The sequence below is a fragment of the Zonotrichia albicollis genome, chromosome 1 (assembly GCF_047830755.1).
Source record: "Zonotrichia albicollis isolate bZonAlb1 chromosome 1, bZonAlb1.hap1, whole genome shotgun sequence".
Lineage (NCBI taxonomy): Eukaryota > Metazoa > Chordata > Aves > Passeriformes > Passerellidae > Zonotrichia > Zonotrichia albicollis.
In genome coordinates, this window is record NC_133819.1 from 155,007,519 (window position 1) to 155,025,142 (window position 17,624).

At 44.4% G+C, this 17,624-nt stretch overlaps 1 protein-coding gene across 2 annotated transcripts in view; it reads left to right on the plus strand.

Moving 5' to 3' along the window:
- HSF1 (heat shock transcription factor 1) overlaps positions 1-17,624 on the plus strand; it is a 62,108-nt gene that overhangs the window by 40,644 nt on the left and 3,840 nt on the right. The window contains exons 9-12 of one of the 2 annotated variants that reach the window (XM_074558567.1): positions 375-680; positions 6,160-6,262; positions 13,655-13,720; positions 17,220-17,289. In XM_074558567.1, the coding sequence (XP_074414668.1) occupies positions 375-680; positions 6,160-6,262; positions 13,655-13,720; positions 17,220-17,289 (545 nt within the window). The remainder of the gene's footprint in view (positions 1-374; positions 681-6,159; positions 6,263-13,654; positions 13,721-17,219; positions 17,290-17,624) is intronic. The other variant, XM_074558578.1, reaches the window with a different exon arrangement.

The following is a 17,624-nucleotide window of genomic DNA, read 5'->3' on the forward strand; positions in this document are numbered from 1 at the left end:
TTTCCTTTTTTTTCCCATAATTTTCCCCCTTATTTTCCCCATCATTTTTCCCATTTTCTCCATTCCCATTTTTCCAGTTTTTCCCATTATTTTTCCTATCATTTTCCCCTTTTTTTTCCCATCATTTTTCCAATTTTTCCCATTATTTTCCTATTATTTTCCCATTATTTTCCCATTAACTTTCCCATTATTTTCCCATCATTTTGCCATTATTTTCTCATTATTTTTCCATTATTTCCCCCATTATTTTCCCATTTTTCTCCTTATTATTCCCCTTATTTTCCCCTTATTTTTATAATAATTCCCACCATTTTTCCCAAGTTTTTTTCCAATATTTCCCAACATTTTTCCCATTTTTTCCCCATTTTTCCCAGGAGCAGCCCGCCCATCCGGATCAAGGAGGAGCCGCCCAGCCCCGCCCGGAGCCCGCAGGGGGAGGAGCCCAAGGGCGCCGGCAATTCCGGGAATAATTCCGGGAATAATTCCGGGAATAATAATTCCGGGAATAATTCCGGGAATAATAATTCCGGGAATAATTCTGGGAATTCCGGGAATAATTCCGAGACGCCGCTGTCCCCGTCCACCTTCATCGACTCCATCCTGCGGGAAAACGAACCCGGAGGCGCCGCCGGGACCCCCCAGCCCCCGGAAAAGTGCCTGAGCGTCGCCTGCCTCGACAAGTGAGAGACGGGCCCGGAATTCCCAAAATTCCCACAATTCCCACAATTCCCAAAGTTCCCAGCTGGAGGAAAGCGGGAATGGGGAGGAATTCTGGAATTCCAGGAGTTCCCAGTTCGGGGAAAGTGGGAATGGGGAGAAATTTCCAAAATTCTCAGCTTGGGGAAAGCGAGAATGGGGAGGAATTCCCAAAATTCCCAAAATTCCCAGCTTAGGGAAAGGTCAAGTGGGAAGGAATTCCCAAAATTCACAGCTTCGGGAAATGGGATTTGGATGGAATTCCCAAAATTCCCAGCTCAGGGAAAGTGGGAATTCCCAGAATTCCCAAAATTCCCAGAATTCTCAGCTCAGGGAAAGCGGGAATGGGGAGGAATTCCCAAAATTCCGAGAATTAATTCCCACCTCGGGGAAAGCGGGAATGGGGAGGAATTCCCAAAATTCCAGGAGTTCCCAGTTCAGGAAAAGTGGGAATGGGGAGGAATTCTCGTAATTTTAGGAATTTCCAGCTTGAGAAAATCAGGATTGGGATGGAATTGCCAGCTCCAGAAAAGAGGGGACAGAATTCCTGGAATGCCCAAAATTGATGGAATTCCCAAAATTCATGGAATTCCCAGTGCGGAAAAAGCAGAAGCAGGGTAGACATCCCCAGAATTCCCAAAATTCACAAAGTTCCCAGCTTGGGGAAAGCAGGAGTGCAGAGGAATTCCCACAATTCCCAGAATTCCCAGCTTAGGGAGAGGTCAAGTGGGAAGGAATTCCCAAAATTCCCAGCTCGGGGAAAGCGGGAATTCCCAGAATTCCCAAAATTCCCAGCTCGGGGAAAGTTCAAATGGGAAGGAATTCCCAAAATTCCCAGCTTGGGGAAAGTGAGAATGGGGAGGAATTCCTGGAATTCCCAAAATTCCCAGCTCAAAGAAAGTTTGAATGGGGAGGAATTCCAAAAATTCCCAGGATTCCCAGCTCGGGAAAAGTGGGAATGGGGAGGAATTCCCAAAATTCCCAGCTCAGGGAAAGCGGGAATGGGGAGGAATTCCCAAAATTCCAGGAGTTCCCAGTTCAGGAAAAGTGGGAATGGGGAGGAATTCCCATAATTTCAGGAACTTCCAGCTTGGGAAAAGCAGGATTGGGATGGAATTGCCAGCTCCAGAAAAGAGGGGACAGAATTCCTGGAATTCCCAAAATTCATGGAATTCCCAAAATTCATGGAATTCCCAGTGCGGAAAAAGCAGAGGCAGGGTAGACATCCCCAGAATTCCCAGAATTCACAAAATTCCCAAAATTCACAAAGTTCCCAGCTCGGGGAAAGCGGGAATGGGGAGGAATTCCCAAAATTCCCAGAATTCCCAGCTTGGGGAAAGCGGGAATGGGGAGGAATTCCAAAATTCCCAGAATTCCCAGATTAGGGAAAGATCAAGTGGGAGGGAATTCCCAAAATTCCCAGAATTCCCAAAATTCACAAAGTTCCCAAAGTTCCCAAAGTTCCCAGCTCGGGGAAAGCGGGAATGGGGAGGAATTCCCAAAATTCCCAGTTTCAGGAAAGTTCAAATGGGGAGAAATTCCCAAAATTCCCAGCTCGGGGAACACTGGAATTCCCAAAATTCCCAAAATTCACAGAATTGATTCCCAGCTCGGGGAAAGCAGGAATGGGGAGGAATTCCCAAAATTCACAGTTTCAGGAAAGTTCAAATGGGGAGAAATTCCCAAAATTCCCAGCTCAGGGAAACTCAGAATTCCCAAAATTCACAGAACTCCCAGCTTGGGGAAAGTGGGATTTGGATGGAATTCCCAAAATACCCAAAATTCCCAGCTTGGGGGAAGTGGGAATGGAGGAGGAATTCCCAGAATTCCCAAAATTCCCAGAATTCCCAGCTCGGGGAAAGCAGGAATGGGGAGGAATTCCCGAAATTCCCACAATTCCCAGCTCGGGGAAAGTTCAAATGGGGAGAAATTCCCAAAGTTCCCAGCTCGGGGAAAGCGGGAATGGGGAGGAATTCCCAAAATTCCCAGCTTAGGGAAAGGTCAAGTGGGAAGGAATTCCCAAAATTCACAGCTTCGGGAAATGGGATTTGGATGGAATTCCCAAAATTCCCAGCTCAGGGAAAGTGGGAATGGGGAGGAATTCCTGAAACTCCCAAAATTCCCAGCTCAGGGAAAGTGGGAATGGGGAGGAATTCCTGAAACTCCCAAAATTCCCAGCTCGGGGAAAGCGGGAGTGCGGAGGCATTCCCAAAATTAATGGAATTAATTGCCAGCTTGGGGAAAGTTTGAATGGGGAGGAATTCCCAGAATTCCCAAAATTCCCAGAATTCCCAGCTCGGGGAACACTGGAATTCCCAGAATTCCCAAAATTCCCAAAATTCACAGAATTAATTCCCAGCTTGGGTAAAAGTTCAAATGGGGAGGAATTCCCAACTCAGGGAAAGCCGGAATTCCCAAAATTCCCAGAATTCCCAGCTGGGGGAAAGTTCGAATGGGGAGGAACTCCCAAAATTCCCAAAGTTCCCAGCTCGGGGAAAGCGGGAATGGGGAGGAATTCCCAGAATTCCCAAAATTCACAGAATTAATTCCCAGCTTGGGGAAAGTTGGAATGGGGAGGAATTCCCAGAATTCCCAAAATTCCCAGAATTCCCAGCTTGGGGAAAGTGGGATTTGGATGGAATTCCCAAAATTCCCAGAATTAATTCCCAGCTTGGGGAAAGCGGGAATGGGGAGGAATTCCCAAAATTAATTCCCAGCTCGGGAAAAGTGGGAATTCCCAGAATTCCCAAAATTCACCAAATTAATTCCCAGCTTGGGGAAAGTTCAAATGGGAAGGAATTCTCAAAGTTCCCAGCTTGGGGAAAGCGGGAATTCCCAGAATTCCTAAAATTCCTGGAAATCCCAGCTTGGGGAAAGTTCGAATGGGGAGAAATTCCCAAAATTCCCAGCTTGGGGAAAGCGGGAATTCCCAGAATTCCGAGCTTGGGAAAGTTCAAACGGGGAGGAATTCCCAAAATTCCCAGCTTGGGGAAAGCAGGAATTCCCAGAATTCCCAAAATTCCCAGAATTCCCAGCTTAGGGAAAAGTCAAGTGGGGAGGAATTCCCAAAATTCCAAAATGTTGTTTCCATTCCCGTTGTTTATTCGTTCCCATTGCTATTCCTGCTGTTCATTCCCATTCCTGCTGTTCATTCTCGCTGTTGTTTATCATTCCAGCTGTTGTTTATCATTCCCATTGTTGCCGTTTCTCATTCCCACTGTTGTTTATCAGTCCCACTGTTGTTTATCATTCCTGCTGTTGTTTATCATTCTCATTATTTCTCATTCCCGCTGTTGTTTATCATTCCCGCTGTTGTTTATCATTCTTGTTATTTCTCATTCCCTCTGTTGTTTATCATTCCTGCTGTTGTTTCTCATTCCCATTGTTGCAGTTGCCCATTCCCTCTGTTGTTTCTCGTTCCCACTGTTGTTTATCATTCCCATTGTTGCCGTTTCTCATTCCTGTTGTTTATCATTCCCATTGTTGTTGTTTATCATTCCCGCTGTTGTTTATCATTCTCGTTATTTCTCATTCCCTCTGTTGTTTATCATTCCCACTGTTGTTGTTTATCATTCCTGCTGTTGTTTCATTCCCATTGTTGCAGTTGCTCATTCCCGCTGTTGTTTCTCGTTCCCGCTGTTGTTTATCATTCCCACTGTTGTTGTTTCTCGTTCCCGCTGTTGTTTCTCATTCCTGCTGCTGTTGTTTCTCATTCCCATTGTTTATCATTGCCGTTGTTGCCGTTTGTCATTCCCACTGTTGTTTCTCATTCCTGTTGTTGTTTATCAATCCCGCTGTTGTTTATCATTCCCGTTATTTATCATTCCCACTGTTGTTTCTCATTCCCATTGTTGTTGCTAATTCCCATTGTTGTTTCTCATTCCCATTGTTGTTTATCATTCCCACTGTCGTTTATCATTCCCGCTGTTGTTTATAATTTCCATTCTTTATCATTCCCGCTGTTATTTATCATTCCCACTGTTGTTTATCATTCCCATTGTTGCCGTTTCTCATTCCCGCTGTTGTTTCTCATTCCCGCCGTTGTTTCTCATTCCCACTGTTGTTTATCATTCCCACTGTTGATTATCGTTCTCATTGTTGTTGTTTCTCATTCCCGCTGTTATCATTCCCGGTGTTGTTTATCATTCCCTCTGTTGTTTATCATTCCCGTTATTGATCATTCCTGCTGTTGCTTCTCATTCCCATTGTTGCCGTTTCGCATTCCCGCTGTTGTTTATCATTCCCGCTGTTGTTTATCATTCCCGCTGTTGTTTATCATTCCCGCTGTTGTTTATCATTCCCGCTGTTGTTTATCATTCCCGCTGTTGTTTATCGTTCCTGTTGTTGTTTATCATTCCCATTGTTTCTCATTCCCGCTGTTGTTTCTCATTCCCGCTGTTGTTTATCATTCCCGTTATTTATCATTCCCACTGTTGTTTACCATTCCCATTGTTGTTCCTTCCCGCTGTTGTTTATCACTCCCGCTGTTGTTTATCATTCCCGTTGCTGTTGTTTACCATTCCCATTGTTGTTCCTTCCCGCTGTTGTTTATCATTCCCACTGTTGGCGTTTGTCCTTCCCGCTGTTGTTTATCATTCCCACTGTTGTTTATCATTCCCATTGTTTGTCATTCCCGCTGTTGTTGTTTATCATTCCCGTCGTTGCTGTCGTTTATTCCTGCTGCTGTTATTTATCATTCCCATCATTGCTCATTCCTGTTATTTATCATTCCTGCTGTTGCTGTTGTTCATTTATGCTGTTGTTTATAATTCCCATTATTTATCATTCCCGCTGTTATTTATCATTCCTGCTGTTGTTTATCATTCCCATTGTTTCTCATTCCCGCTGTTGTTTCTCATTCCCTCTGTTGTTTATCGTTCCCATTGTTTATCATTCTTGCTGTTGTTTATCATTCCTGTTGTTCATCATTCCCGCTGTTGTTTATCAATCTTGCTGTTGATTATCATTCCCGTTGTTTATCATTCTCTCTGTTGTTTAACATTCCCATTATTTATCATTCCCACTGTTGTTTATCAATCCCGCTGTTGTTTATCACTCCCATTGTTTCTCATTCTCGCTGTTGTTTAACATTCCCGTTATTTATAATTTCCATTGTTGTTTATCATTCCCGCTGTTGTTTATAATTCCCATTGTTGCTCATTCTCGTTTTTGCTCATTTTTCATTCTTGCTGTTGTTTATCATTCCCGTTGTTTATCATTCCCGCTGTTGTTTATCATTCCCATTGTTTCTCATTCTCGCTGTTGTTTATCATTCCCGCTGTTGTTTATCATTCCCATTATTTATAATTCCCGCTGTTGTCTATCATTCCCGTTGTTTCTCATTCCCGCTGTTGTTTCTCATTCCCGTTGTTTCTCATTCCCTCTGTTGTTTATCATTCCCATTGTTTCTCATTCCGGCCGTTGTTTATGGTTTCTGTTGCCGTTGTTTATCGGGGTTCCCAGGTCGGAGCTGAACGAGCACCTGGACACGATCGACTCCAGCCTGGACAATCTGCAGGCGCTGCTGAGCACGCACGGCTTCAGCATGGACAGCGCCCTGCTCGACGTGAGTGCACCCCAAAACATTCCCGGAAAAAATTCATGGAAAAAATTTCCAGGAAAAATTCCCAAAAATCACAAATGGGGTCTCCCAAAATCCCAAAAATTTCCAACGCCCACGGGGAATTCCCGACCCATTCCCAGGATAAATCCGTCCCTGCTCGACGTGAGTGCGCCCCCAAAACATTCCCAGAAAAAATTCACGGAAAAAATTTCCGGGAAAAATTTCCCAAAAATCACAAATGGGAACTCCCAAAAATCCCAAAAATTTCCAAAGCCCACTGGGAATTCCCAGCCCATTCCCAGGATAAATCCGTCCCTGCTCAACGTGAGTGGGCCCGCAAAACATTCCCAAAAAATTCCCGGAAAAAATTCCCAAAAAAATTCCCAGAAAGAATTCCTAGAAAAAATTCCCAAAAAACTTCCCAGAAAAAATTCCCAGAAAAAAATTCCCAGAAAAAATTCCCAAAAGAATTCTTAGAAAAAATTCCTGGAAAAAATTCCCAAAAATCACAAATGTGAACTCCCAAAATCCCAAAAATCTCCAACGCCCACCGAGAATTCCCGGCCCATTCCCAGGATAAATCCATCCCTGCTCGACGTGAGTGTGCCGGGAAAACATTCCCAGAAAAAACTCCCAGAAAAAATTCCCAAAAAAATTCCCAGAAAAAATTCCCGGAAAAAATTCCCGGAAAAAATTCCCAAAAATCACAAACGGGGACTCCCAAAATCCCAAAAAATATCAACGCCCACTGGGAATTCCCGGCCCATTCCCAGTGGGAATTCCCAGGATAAATCCGCCCCTGCTCAAGGTGAGAATTCCCAAAAATACCAAAATTCCGGGAAAAAAAACCCCAAAAATTCCCAGAAAAAAATCCCAAAAATTACAACTGGGAACTCCCAAAATCCCCAATTCCCAAAATTCCCAGTGCCCAATGGGAATTCCCAAAAAACCCATTCCCAGTGGGAATTCCCAGGATAAATCCGTCCCTGCTCGATGTGAGAATTCCCAAAAATACCAAAATTCCTGGGAAAAAAAACCCAAAAAAAATTCCCAAAAATTCCCAGAAAAAAATCCCAAAAAACTTTCAAAAAAAAATTTGCAGAAAAAATTCCCAGAAAAAATTCCTGGAAAAAACTCCCAGAAAAAATTCCCAGAAAAAATTCCAGGAAGAAATTCCCAGAAAATATTCCTGGAAATAACTCCCAGAAAAAATTCCCAAAAATCCCAAATGAGGACTCCCAAAATCCCAAAAATCTCCAACACCCACTGGGAATTCCCGGCCCATTCCCAGGATAAATCCATCCCTGCTCGACGTGAGTGCGCCCGGAAAAAATTCCCAGAAAAAATTCCGGAAAAAATTCCCAAAAAAATTCCCAGAAAAAATTCCCGGAAAAAAATTCCCAAAAAAATTCCCAGAAAAAATTCCAAAAAAAAATTCCCAAAAAAATTCCCATAAAAAATTCCCATAAAAAATTCCTGGAAAAAGTTCCAGGAAAAAATTCCCAAAAATCACAAACGGGGACTCCCAAAATCCCAAAAATCCCCGGTGCCCACTGGGAATTCTTGGGATTCCAGCCTGTAACAAGGTCAGGGAATTCCCAGGATAAATCCATCCCTGCTTAACCTGAGGATTCCCAAAAAAAAACCTGGAATTCCCATAAAAAACCCAGCAAATCCCAGAAATTCCAGCTGGGAACTCCCAAAATCCCCAATTCCCAAAAATCTCCGGTGCCCACTGGGAATTCCCGGCCCATTCCCAGGATAAATCCATCCCTGCTCGACGTGAGTGGGCCCAGAAAAAATTCCCAGAAAAAATTCCCAAAAATCACAAATGGGGACTCCCAAAATCCCAAAATCCCAAAAAATATCAAAACCCACTGGGAATTCCCGGCTCATTCCCAGTGAGAATTCCCAGGATAAATCCATCCCTGCTCGATGTGAGAATTCCCAAAAATACCAAAATTCCTGGAAAAAAAAAAACAACAAAAAATTCCCAGAAAAAATTCCCAAAAATTCCAAGATTTCTGAAAAAAAAAAAAAAAAAAAAATTCCCAGAAAAAAATCCCAAAAATTCCAACTGGGAACTCCCAAAATCCCCAATTCCCAAAATTCCCAGTGGCCAATGGGAATTCCCAAAAAACCCATTCCCAGTGGGAATTCCCAGGATAAATCCGTCCCTGCTCGATGTGAGAATTCCCAAAAATACCAAAATTCCTGGGAAAAAAACCACCCAAAAAAATTCCCAAAAATTCCCAGAAAAAATTCCTGGAAAAAATTCCTGGAAAAAATTCCCAAAAATCCCAAATGGGGACTCCCAAAATCCCAAAAATCCCAAAAATCATCAGCACCCACTGGGAATTCCCGGCCCATTCCCAGGATAAATCCATCCCTGCTCGACGTGAGTGCGCCCCCAAAACATTCCCGGGAAAAAATCCCGGAAAAAATTCCCAAAAAAATTCCAGGAAAAAATTCCCAAAAATCCCAAATGGGGACTCCCAAAATCCCAAAAATCCCAAAAATCTCCAACGCCCACTGAGAATTCCCGGCCCATTCCCAGGATAAATCCATCCCTGCTCAAGGTGAGAATTCCCAAAAATACCAAAATTCCGGGAAAAAATAACCCCAAAAATTCCCAGAAAAAAATCCCAAAAATTCCAAAATTCCTGGAAAAAAGAACCCAAAAAATTCCCAAAAATTCCCAGAAAAAATTCCAAAAAATTCCAAAATTCCTGGAAAAAAAAAAAAAAAAAACAAAAAATCCCCCAAAATTCCCAGAAAAAAATCTCAAAAATTCCAAAATTCCTGGAAAAAAAAAAACCAAAAAAATTCCCAAAAAATTCCCAGAAAAAAATCCCAAAAATTCCAGCTGGGAACTCCCAAAATCCCCAATTCCCAAAATCCCAAAAATCTCCGGTGCCCACTTGGAATTCCCAGTGGGAATTCCCAGGATAAATCCGTCCCTGCTCATCCTGAGAATTCCCAAAAAATCCTGGAAAAATCCCAGAATTCCCAAAAAATTCCGACTGGGAATTCCCAAAATCCCCAATTCCCAAAATTCCCAATGCCCAATGGAAATTCTTGGAATTCCCTGCCCATTCCCAGTGGGAATTCTCAGGATAAATCTGTCCCTGCTCAACCTGAGAATTCCCAAAAATACCAAACTTCCTGGGAAAAAAAAACCAAAAGAATTCCCAAAAATTCCCAGAAAAAAATCCCAAAAAAATTCCCAGAAAAAATTCCTGGAAAAAATTCCCAGAAAAAATTCCCAAAAATCACAAACGGGGACTCCCAAAATCCCAAAAATCCCAAAAAATATCAACACCCACTGGGAATTCCCGGCCCATTCCCAGGATAAATCCATCCCTGCTCGACGTGAGTGTGCCGGGAAAACATTCCCGGGAAAAATTCCCGGAAAAAATTCCCGAAAAAATTCAAAAAAAAATTCCAGGAAAAAATTCCCAAAAATCACAAACGGGGACTCCCAAAATCCCAAAAATCTCCAATGCCCACTGGGAATTCCTGACCCATTCCCAGGATAAATCCATCCCTGCTTGACATGAGTGTGCCGGGAAAACATTCCCAGAAAAAATTCCCAGAAAAAATTCCCAAAAAATTCCCAGAAAAAATTCCTAAAAATCACAAATGGGAACTCCCAGAATCCCAAAAATCCCAAAAAATATCAACACCCTCTGGGAATTCCCGGCCCATTCCCAGGATAAATCCATCCCTGCTCGATGTGAGTGTGCCTGGAAAATATTCCCAGGAAAAATTCCCAGGAAAAATTCCTGGAAAAAGTTCCTGGAAAAAATTCCCAAAAAAATCACAAATGGGAACTCCCAAAATCCCAAAAATTCCCAAAAAATATCAACACCCACTGGGAATTTCCGGCCCATTCCCAGGATAAATCCGTCCCTGCTCGATGTGAGTGGGCCTAGAAAAGATTCCCGGAAAAAATTCCCGGAATAAATTCCCAAAAATCTCAAATGGGAACTCCCAGAATCCCAAAAATCCCAAAACTCCCAAAAATCATCAATGCCCACTGGGAATTCCCGGCCCATTCCCAGGATAAATCCATCCCTGCTCGACGTGAGTGGGCCGGGAAAACATTCCCAGAAAAAATTCCCGGAAAAAATTCCCGGAAAAAATTCCCAAAATCACAAATGGGAACTCCCAAAAATCCCAAAAATTTCCAACGCCCGCTGGGAATTCCCGGCCCATTCCCAGGATAAATCCGTCCCTGCTCAATGTGAGCGTGCCTCGAAAACATTCCCAACAATTCCCGGAAAAAAATTCCCAAAAATCACAAATGGGAACTCCCAAAATCCCAAAAATCCCAAAAATTATCAACACCCACTGGGAATTCCCGGCCCATTCCCAGTGGGAATTCCCAGGATAAATCCATCTCTGTTCCACGTGAGAATTCCCAAAAATACCAAAATTCCTGGAAAAAAAACCCCAAAAATTCCCAGAAAAAAATCCCAGGTCAGGATTTCCCAGGAATTCCCATTTTGGGGCTGGATTTTCCCAGGATTTCCCAATAATTGCCATTTTAGGGCTGGAATTTCCCAGGATTTACCAATAATTCCCTTTTTTTTTGGTGGAATTTCCCAGGAATTCCCATTTTTTTGCTGGAATTTCCCAGGATTTCCCAATAATTCCCATTTTGGAGCTGGAATTTTCCGGGAATTTCCAATAATTCCCATTTTTGGGGCTGGAATTTCCCAGGAATTCCCAATAATTCCCATTTTTGGGCTGGGATTTCCCAATCATTCCCATTTTTTTGCTGGGATTTCCCAATAATTCCCATTTTGGGCTGGGATTTCCCAATAATTCCAATTTTGGTGTTGGAATTTCCTGGAATCTCCCAATAATTCCCATTTTTGGGGTGGAATTTCCCAGAATTTCCCAATAATTCCCATTTTTGGGGTTGGAATTTCTTGGGATTTCTCAATAATTCCCATTTTTTTGCTGGGATTTCCCGATAATCCCCATTTTTCTGTGGGATTTCCCAGGATTTCCCAATAATTCCCATTTTAGGGCTGTAATTTCCTGAGATTTCCCAATAATTCCCATTTTGGGGTTGGAATTTCCCAGGAATTCCCAATAGTTCCCATTTTTGGTTTGGAATTTCCCAATAATTCCAATTTTGGGGCCGGGATTTCCCAGGATTTCCTGATAATTCCCATTTTTGGTTTGGGATTTCCCAAGAATTCCCATTTTTTGCTGGAATTTCCCGGGATTTCCCAATAATTCCCATTTTGGGTGTGGGATTTCCCGGGATTTCCCAATAATTCCCGTTTTTTTTGCTGGGATTTCCCAATAATTCCCATTTTGGGCTGGGATTTCCCAATAATTCCCATTTTTTGCTGGAATTTCCTGGGATTTCCCAATAATTCTCATTTTTCTGTGGGATTTCCCAGGATTTCCCAAGAATTCCCATTTTTGGGTTTGGGATTTCCCGGGAATTCCCATTTTGGGGTCGGGATTTCCCAGGATTTCCCAATAATTCCCATTTTTTTGCTGGGATTTCCCGATAATTCCCATTTTCGGTTTGGAATTTCCCTTAATTTCCCAAGAATTCCCATTTTTGGGGTGGAATTTCCTGGGAATTCCCAATAATTCCCTTTTTTTTGGTGGTATTTCCCAATAATTCCCATTTTTTGTGTGGGATTTTCCAGGAATTCCCATTTTTTGGGCTGGAATTTCTCCGGGAATTCCCAATAATTCCCATTTTCGATTTGGAATTTCCCAATAATTCCCATTTTTGGGTCTGGAATTTCCTGGGATTTCCCAATAATTCCCATTTTTTTGCTGGGATTTCCCGGGAATTCCCAATAATTCCCATTTTCGGTTTGGGATTTCCCAATAATTCCCATTTTTTTGCTGGGATTTCCCGATAATTCCCATTTTTCTGTGGGATTTCCCAGGATTTCCCAATAATTCCCATTTTTTTGCTGGGATTTCTCAATAATTCCCATTTTTGGGTGTGGGATTTCCAAGGAATTCCCATTTTTGGGGCTGGAATTTCCCGGGATTTCCCAATAATTCCCTTTTTTTTGCTGGAATTTCCCAATAATTCCCATTTTTCTGTGGGATTTCCCAGGATTTCCCGATAATTCCCATTTTTTTGCCGGGATTTCTCGATAATTCCCATTTTTCTTTGGGATTTCCCAGGATTTCCCGATAATTCCCATTTTTTTTGCTGGGATTTCCCAATAATTCCCATTTTTCTGTGGGATTTCCCAATAATACCCATTTTTATGTGGGATTTCCCAATAATTCCCATTTTTAGGGCTGTAATTTCCTGAGATTTCCCAATAATTCCCATTTTGGGGTTGGAATTTCCCAGGAATTCCCAATAATTCCCTTTTTTGGTGTGGGATTTCCCAATAATTCCCATTTTTCTGTGGGATTTCCCGATAATTCCCATTTTTGGGGCTGGAATTTCCCGGGAATTCCCAATAATTCCCATTTTTTTGCTTGGATTTCCCAATAATTCCCATTTTTGGTTTGGAATTTCCCAGGAATTTCCAATAATTCCCATTTTTGGTGTGGGATTTCCCAGGAATTCCCATTTTGGTTCAGGATTTCCCGATAATTCCCATTTTGGGGCTGGAATTTCCCAGAATTTCCCAATAATTCCCATTTTTGGGGTTGGAATTTCTTGGGATTTCCCAATAATTCCCATTTTTTTGCTGGGATTTCCCAATAATTCCCATTTTTCTGTGGGATTTCCCAGGATTTCCCAATAATTCCCATTTTTGCTGGGATTTCCCAGGAATTCCCATTTTTCTGTGGGATTTCCCGGGAATTCCCAATAATTCCCATTTTTTTGCTGGGATTTCCCAGGAATTCCCATTTTTTGGGCTTGGAATTTCCCAGGAATTTCCAATAATTCCCATTTTTGGTGTGGGATTTCCCAGGAATTCCCATTTTGGTTCAGGATTTCCCGATAATTCCCATTTTGGGGCTGGAATTTCCCAGGATTTCCCAATAATTCCCATTTTTTGCTGGAATTTCCTGGGATTTCCCAGTAATTTCCATTTTGGATGTGATATTTCCCGGGAATTCCCAATAATTCCCATTTTTGGTGTGGGATTTTCCCAATTATTCCAATTTTGGGCTGGAATTTCCCGATAATTCCCATTTTGGGGTTGGAATTTCTTGGGATTTCCCAATAATTACCATTTTTTTCCTGGAATTTCCCAATAATTCCCATTTTTGGGGCTGGAATTTCCCAGAATTTCCCAATAATTCCCATTTTTGGGACCAGAATTTCCCAGGATTTCCCAATAATTCCCATTTTTCTGTGGGATTTCCCAATAATTCCCATTTTCCTGTGGGATTTCCCGGGAATTCCGGCATTCCCGCTCTCATTCCCGTTTTTCCCGGCAGCTCTTCAGCCCCTCGGTGCCGGTGCCGGACGTGACCCTGCCGGACCTGGACAGCAGCCTGGCCAGCGTGAGCCCAAAATCCCGGAATTTTGGGAATTCTTGGCAATTTTGGGGATTCTTAGGAATTCTTGGGCATTTGGGGAATTTTTGGGGAATTTTTGGGAATTTTTTGGGGGAATTTTTGGGGAATTTTTGGGAATTTTTTTGGGAATTTTTGGGGAATTTTTGGGGAATTTTGGGAATTTTTTGGGGAATTTTTGGGAATTTTTTGGGGGAATTTTTGGGGATTCTCAGACACCACAATGACCCCAAAAAGAGCAAATCCCGAGTTTTCCAGCCCTTGGAATTCCCATTTTGGCTCCCACTGGGGGAAATATTGGGATTGGGATTGGGATTGGATTGGGATTGGGATTGGGATGGGATCGGGATTGGGATGGGATTGGGATGGGATGGGATTGGGATGGGATTGGATTGGGATGGGATCGGGATCGGGATTGGGATGGGATGGGATTGGATTGGGATGGGATTGGGATTGGGATCAGGGATTGGGATGGGATTGGGATTGGGATTGGGATTGGGATGGGATTGGGATGGGATTGGGATTGGGATTGGGATGGGATTGGGATGGGATTGGGATTGGGATGGGATCGGGATCAATCTGGGATTGCGATCAGGATTGGGATTGGGATTGGGATTGGGATGGGAATTGGGATGGGATTGGGATGGGAATTGGGATTGGGATTGGGATTGGGATTGGGATTGGATTGGATTGGATTGAATTGGGATGGGATTGGGATTGGGATTGGGATTGGATGGGATGGGATTGGGATTGGATTGGGATTGGGATTGGGATGGGATCGGGATTGGGATGGGATTGGGATGGGATGGGATTGGGATGGGATTGGATTGGGATGGGATTGGGATGGGATGGGATTGGGATGGGATTGGATTGGGATGGGATCGGGATCGGGATTGGGATGGGATGGGATTGGATTGGGATGGGATTGGGATTGGGATCAGGGATTGGGATGGGATTGGGATTGGGGTTGGGATTGGGATTGGGATTGGGATTGGGATTGGATTGGGTTGGGATGGGATTGGGATTGGGATGGGATTGGGATTGGGATTGGGATTGGGATTGGGATTGGGATGGGATTGGGATGGGATTGAATTGGGATGGGATGGGATTGGATTGGATTGGGATTGGATTGGGGTGGGATTGGGATTGGGATTGGATTGGGATGGGATTGGGATGGGATTGGGATTGGGATTGGGATTGGGATGGGATTGGGATTGGATTGGGATTTGGATGGGATTGGGACTGGGGTTGGGCTGGGATTGGGATTGGATTGGGGCTGAGAATGGGATCAGGATCAGGATTGGGATTGGGATCAGGGCTGAGATTGGAGCTGAGATCGGAATTGGGATTGGGGTTAGGATTGGCATTGGGATTGGGGTTGGGATGGGATTAGGATTGGGATTGGGATTGGGATTGTGATCTCAATGGGATTGGGATCAGGGCTGGGATTGGGATCAAGATCAGGTTTGGAGCAGGGGTTGGGAATTACTACTGGGATTGGGATTAAAGCTGTGACTGGGATCGGGGCTCGGATTGGGATTGGGATCAGCCTGGGATTGGGGTTGGGATCTCAATGGGATTGGGATTGGAGCTGGGATTGGGATTGGATCTGGGATTGGGATCAAGATCAGGATTGGGATTGGGATTGGGATTGAGATCAGGGCCAGGAATGGAGCTGGGGTGGAAACTAGGGCTGGGATTGGGATAAAAACTGGGACTGGGATCTGGGCTGGGATTGGGATCAGGGCTGGGGTTGGGATCAAGATCCTGCCTGGGATTGGGGTTGGGACTGGGATTGGGATCAGGATTGGGATGGGGATTGGGATTGGGATTGGGTTTGGGATTGGGACCGGGATTAGGGCCGGGATTGGGATCAGGGATTTGGATTGGGATCGGGATCCGGGTTGGGATTGGGATTAGGGCTGGGATCAGGATCAGGCTGGGATCAGGATCAGGGATTGGGATCAGGCTGGGATTGGGATTGGGGTCGGGATTTGGGCTGGAATTAGGATCAGGGATTTGTATTGGGATTAGGGCTGGGATTGGGATTGGGGCCACAATCGGGATCAGAATTGGGGTTGGGATTGGAATCAGGATTGGGACTGGGGTTGAGATCGGGGCTGGAACTGGGATTGGGATCAGGGCTGACATCGGGATCAGGATTGGGATTGGGATCAGGGATTTGGATCGGAATTAGGGCTGGGATTTGGGTTGGGATTGGAATTGGAGTCGGGATTGGGATTGGGACTAAGGCTGGGTTCAGTGCCACGATAAGGGCTGGGACTGGGATTGAGATTGGGATTGGGATCAGGCTGGAATTAGGATCAGATTGGGATTGGGATCAGATTGGGATTGGGATCACATTGGGATTAGGACCAGGGTCAGGATCAGGACTGGGATTGTGCTTGAGGATGGGATTGGGGTTGGGACTGCGATCAAGATTGGGGTAAAGGATCGGGATTGGGATAAAGGATTGGAATTTGGGATTGGGGTCAGATTGGGATAAAGAATTGGGATTGGGATAAAGGATTGAGATTGGGATTGGATTCAGATTGGGATTGGGATTGGGACTTGGGATTGGGATCAGGGCCAGGGCTGGGATTGTGGTTGAGGATGGGATTGGGGTCGGGACTGCGATCAAGATTGGGATAGAGAATTGGGATTGGGATAAAGGATTGGAATTTGGGATTGGATTCAGATTGGGATTGGGACTTGGGATTGGGATCAGGGTCAGGGCTGGGATTGCGGTTGAGGATGGGATTGGGATTGGGATTGGGATCAAGTCTGGGATAAGGGATTGGGATTGGCATCAAGCTTGGGATTAAGTATTGGGATTGGGATTGGGATCAGGGCTGGGATAAAGGATCAGGATTGGGATCGGGATCAGGGATTAGAATTGGGATCAGGACTGGGATCAGAGAGTGGGATTGGGGTCAAGTTTGGGATAAAGGATCGGGATTGGGATTGGGATCAGGATCAAGTTTGGGTCTGGGATTGGGATTGGGATCAGGGATTGGGATTGGGATCAGGATCAAGTCTGGGATAAAGGATCGGGATTGGGATTGGGATCAGGATTTGGATCAGGGATTGGGATTGGGATCAAATTTGGGATAAAGGATCGGGATTGGGATCAGGATTGGGATTGGGATCAAGTCTGGGATAAAGGATCAGGACTGGGATTGGAATTGGGATTGGGATCAGGGAGTGGGATTGGGATCAAGTCTGGGAAAAAGGATCGGGATTGGGATCAGGGATTGGGATTGGGATCAAGTTTGGGATAAAGGATGGGGATCGGGATTGGGATCAGGACCGGGATCCGCTCCAGGACCATTCCCAGCTCTCCCGGGATTTTGGCACCGCCCCCGCCCCATTCCCGGGATTTTCCTCTCCGGGATCATTTCCGGGACGAGCAGGGGCCGAGTTTGGGATCCCTTTGAAACCCCAAAACCCTCGGGATGGGCGGGAATAATTCCCGGAATTCCGGCAGATCCAGGATCTCCTCTCCAACCAGGAGCAGCAGAAACCGGCGGAGAGCGAGCCCGGTGCGGGGGACTCCGGTATTCCAGGGGAAATTCGGGAATTCTGGGAATTTTTGGGGTTTTTGGGAATGGGGGACTCAGGTATCCCAGGGGAAATTCGGGAATTTTGGGAATTTTGGGGGATATTTGGGAATGGGGGACTCGGGTATTCCATGGGAAATTTGGCAATTTTGGGGTTTTTGGGAGTGGAGAACTCTGGTATTCCATGGGAAATTTGGGAATTTTGGGAATTTTTGGGAATTTTGGGAATGGGGGATTCCGGTATTCCATGGGAAATTTGGCAATTTTGGGATATTTGGGAATTTTTGGGAGTGGGGGACTGGGATATTCCGTGGGAAATTTGGGAATTTTGG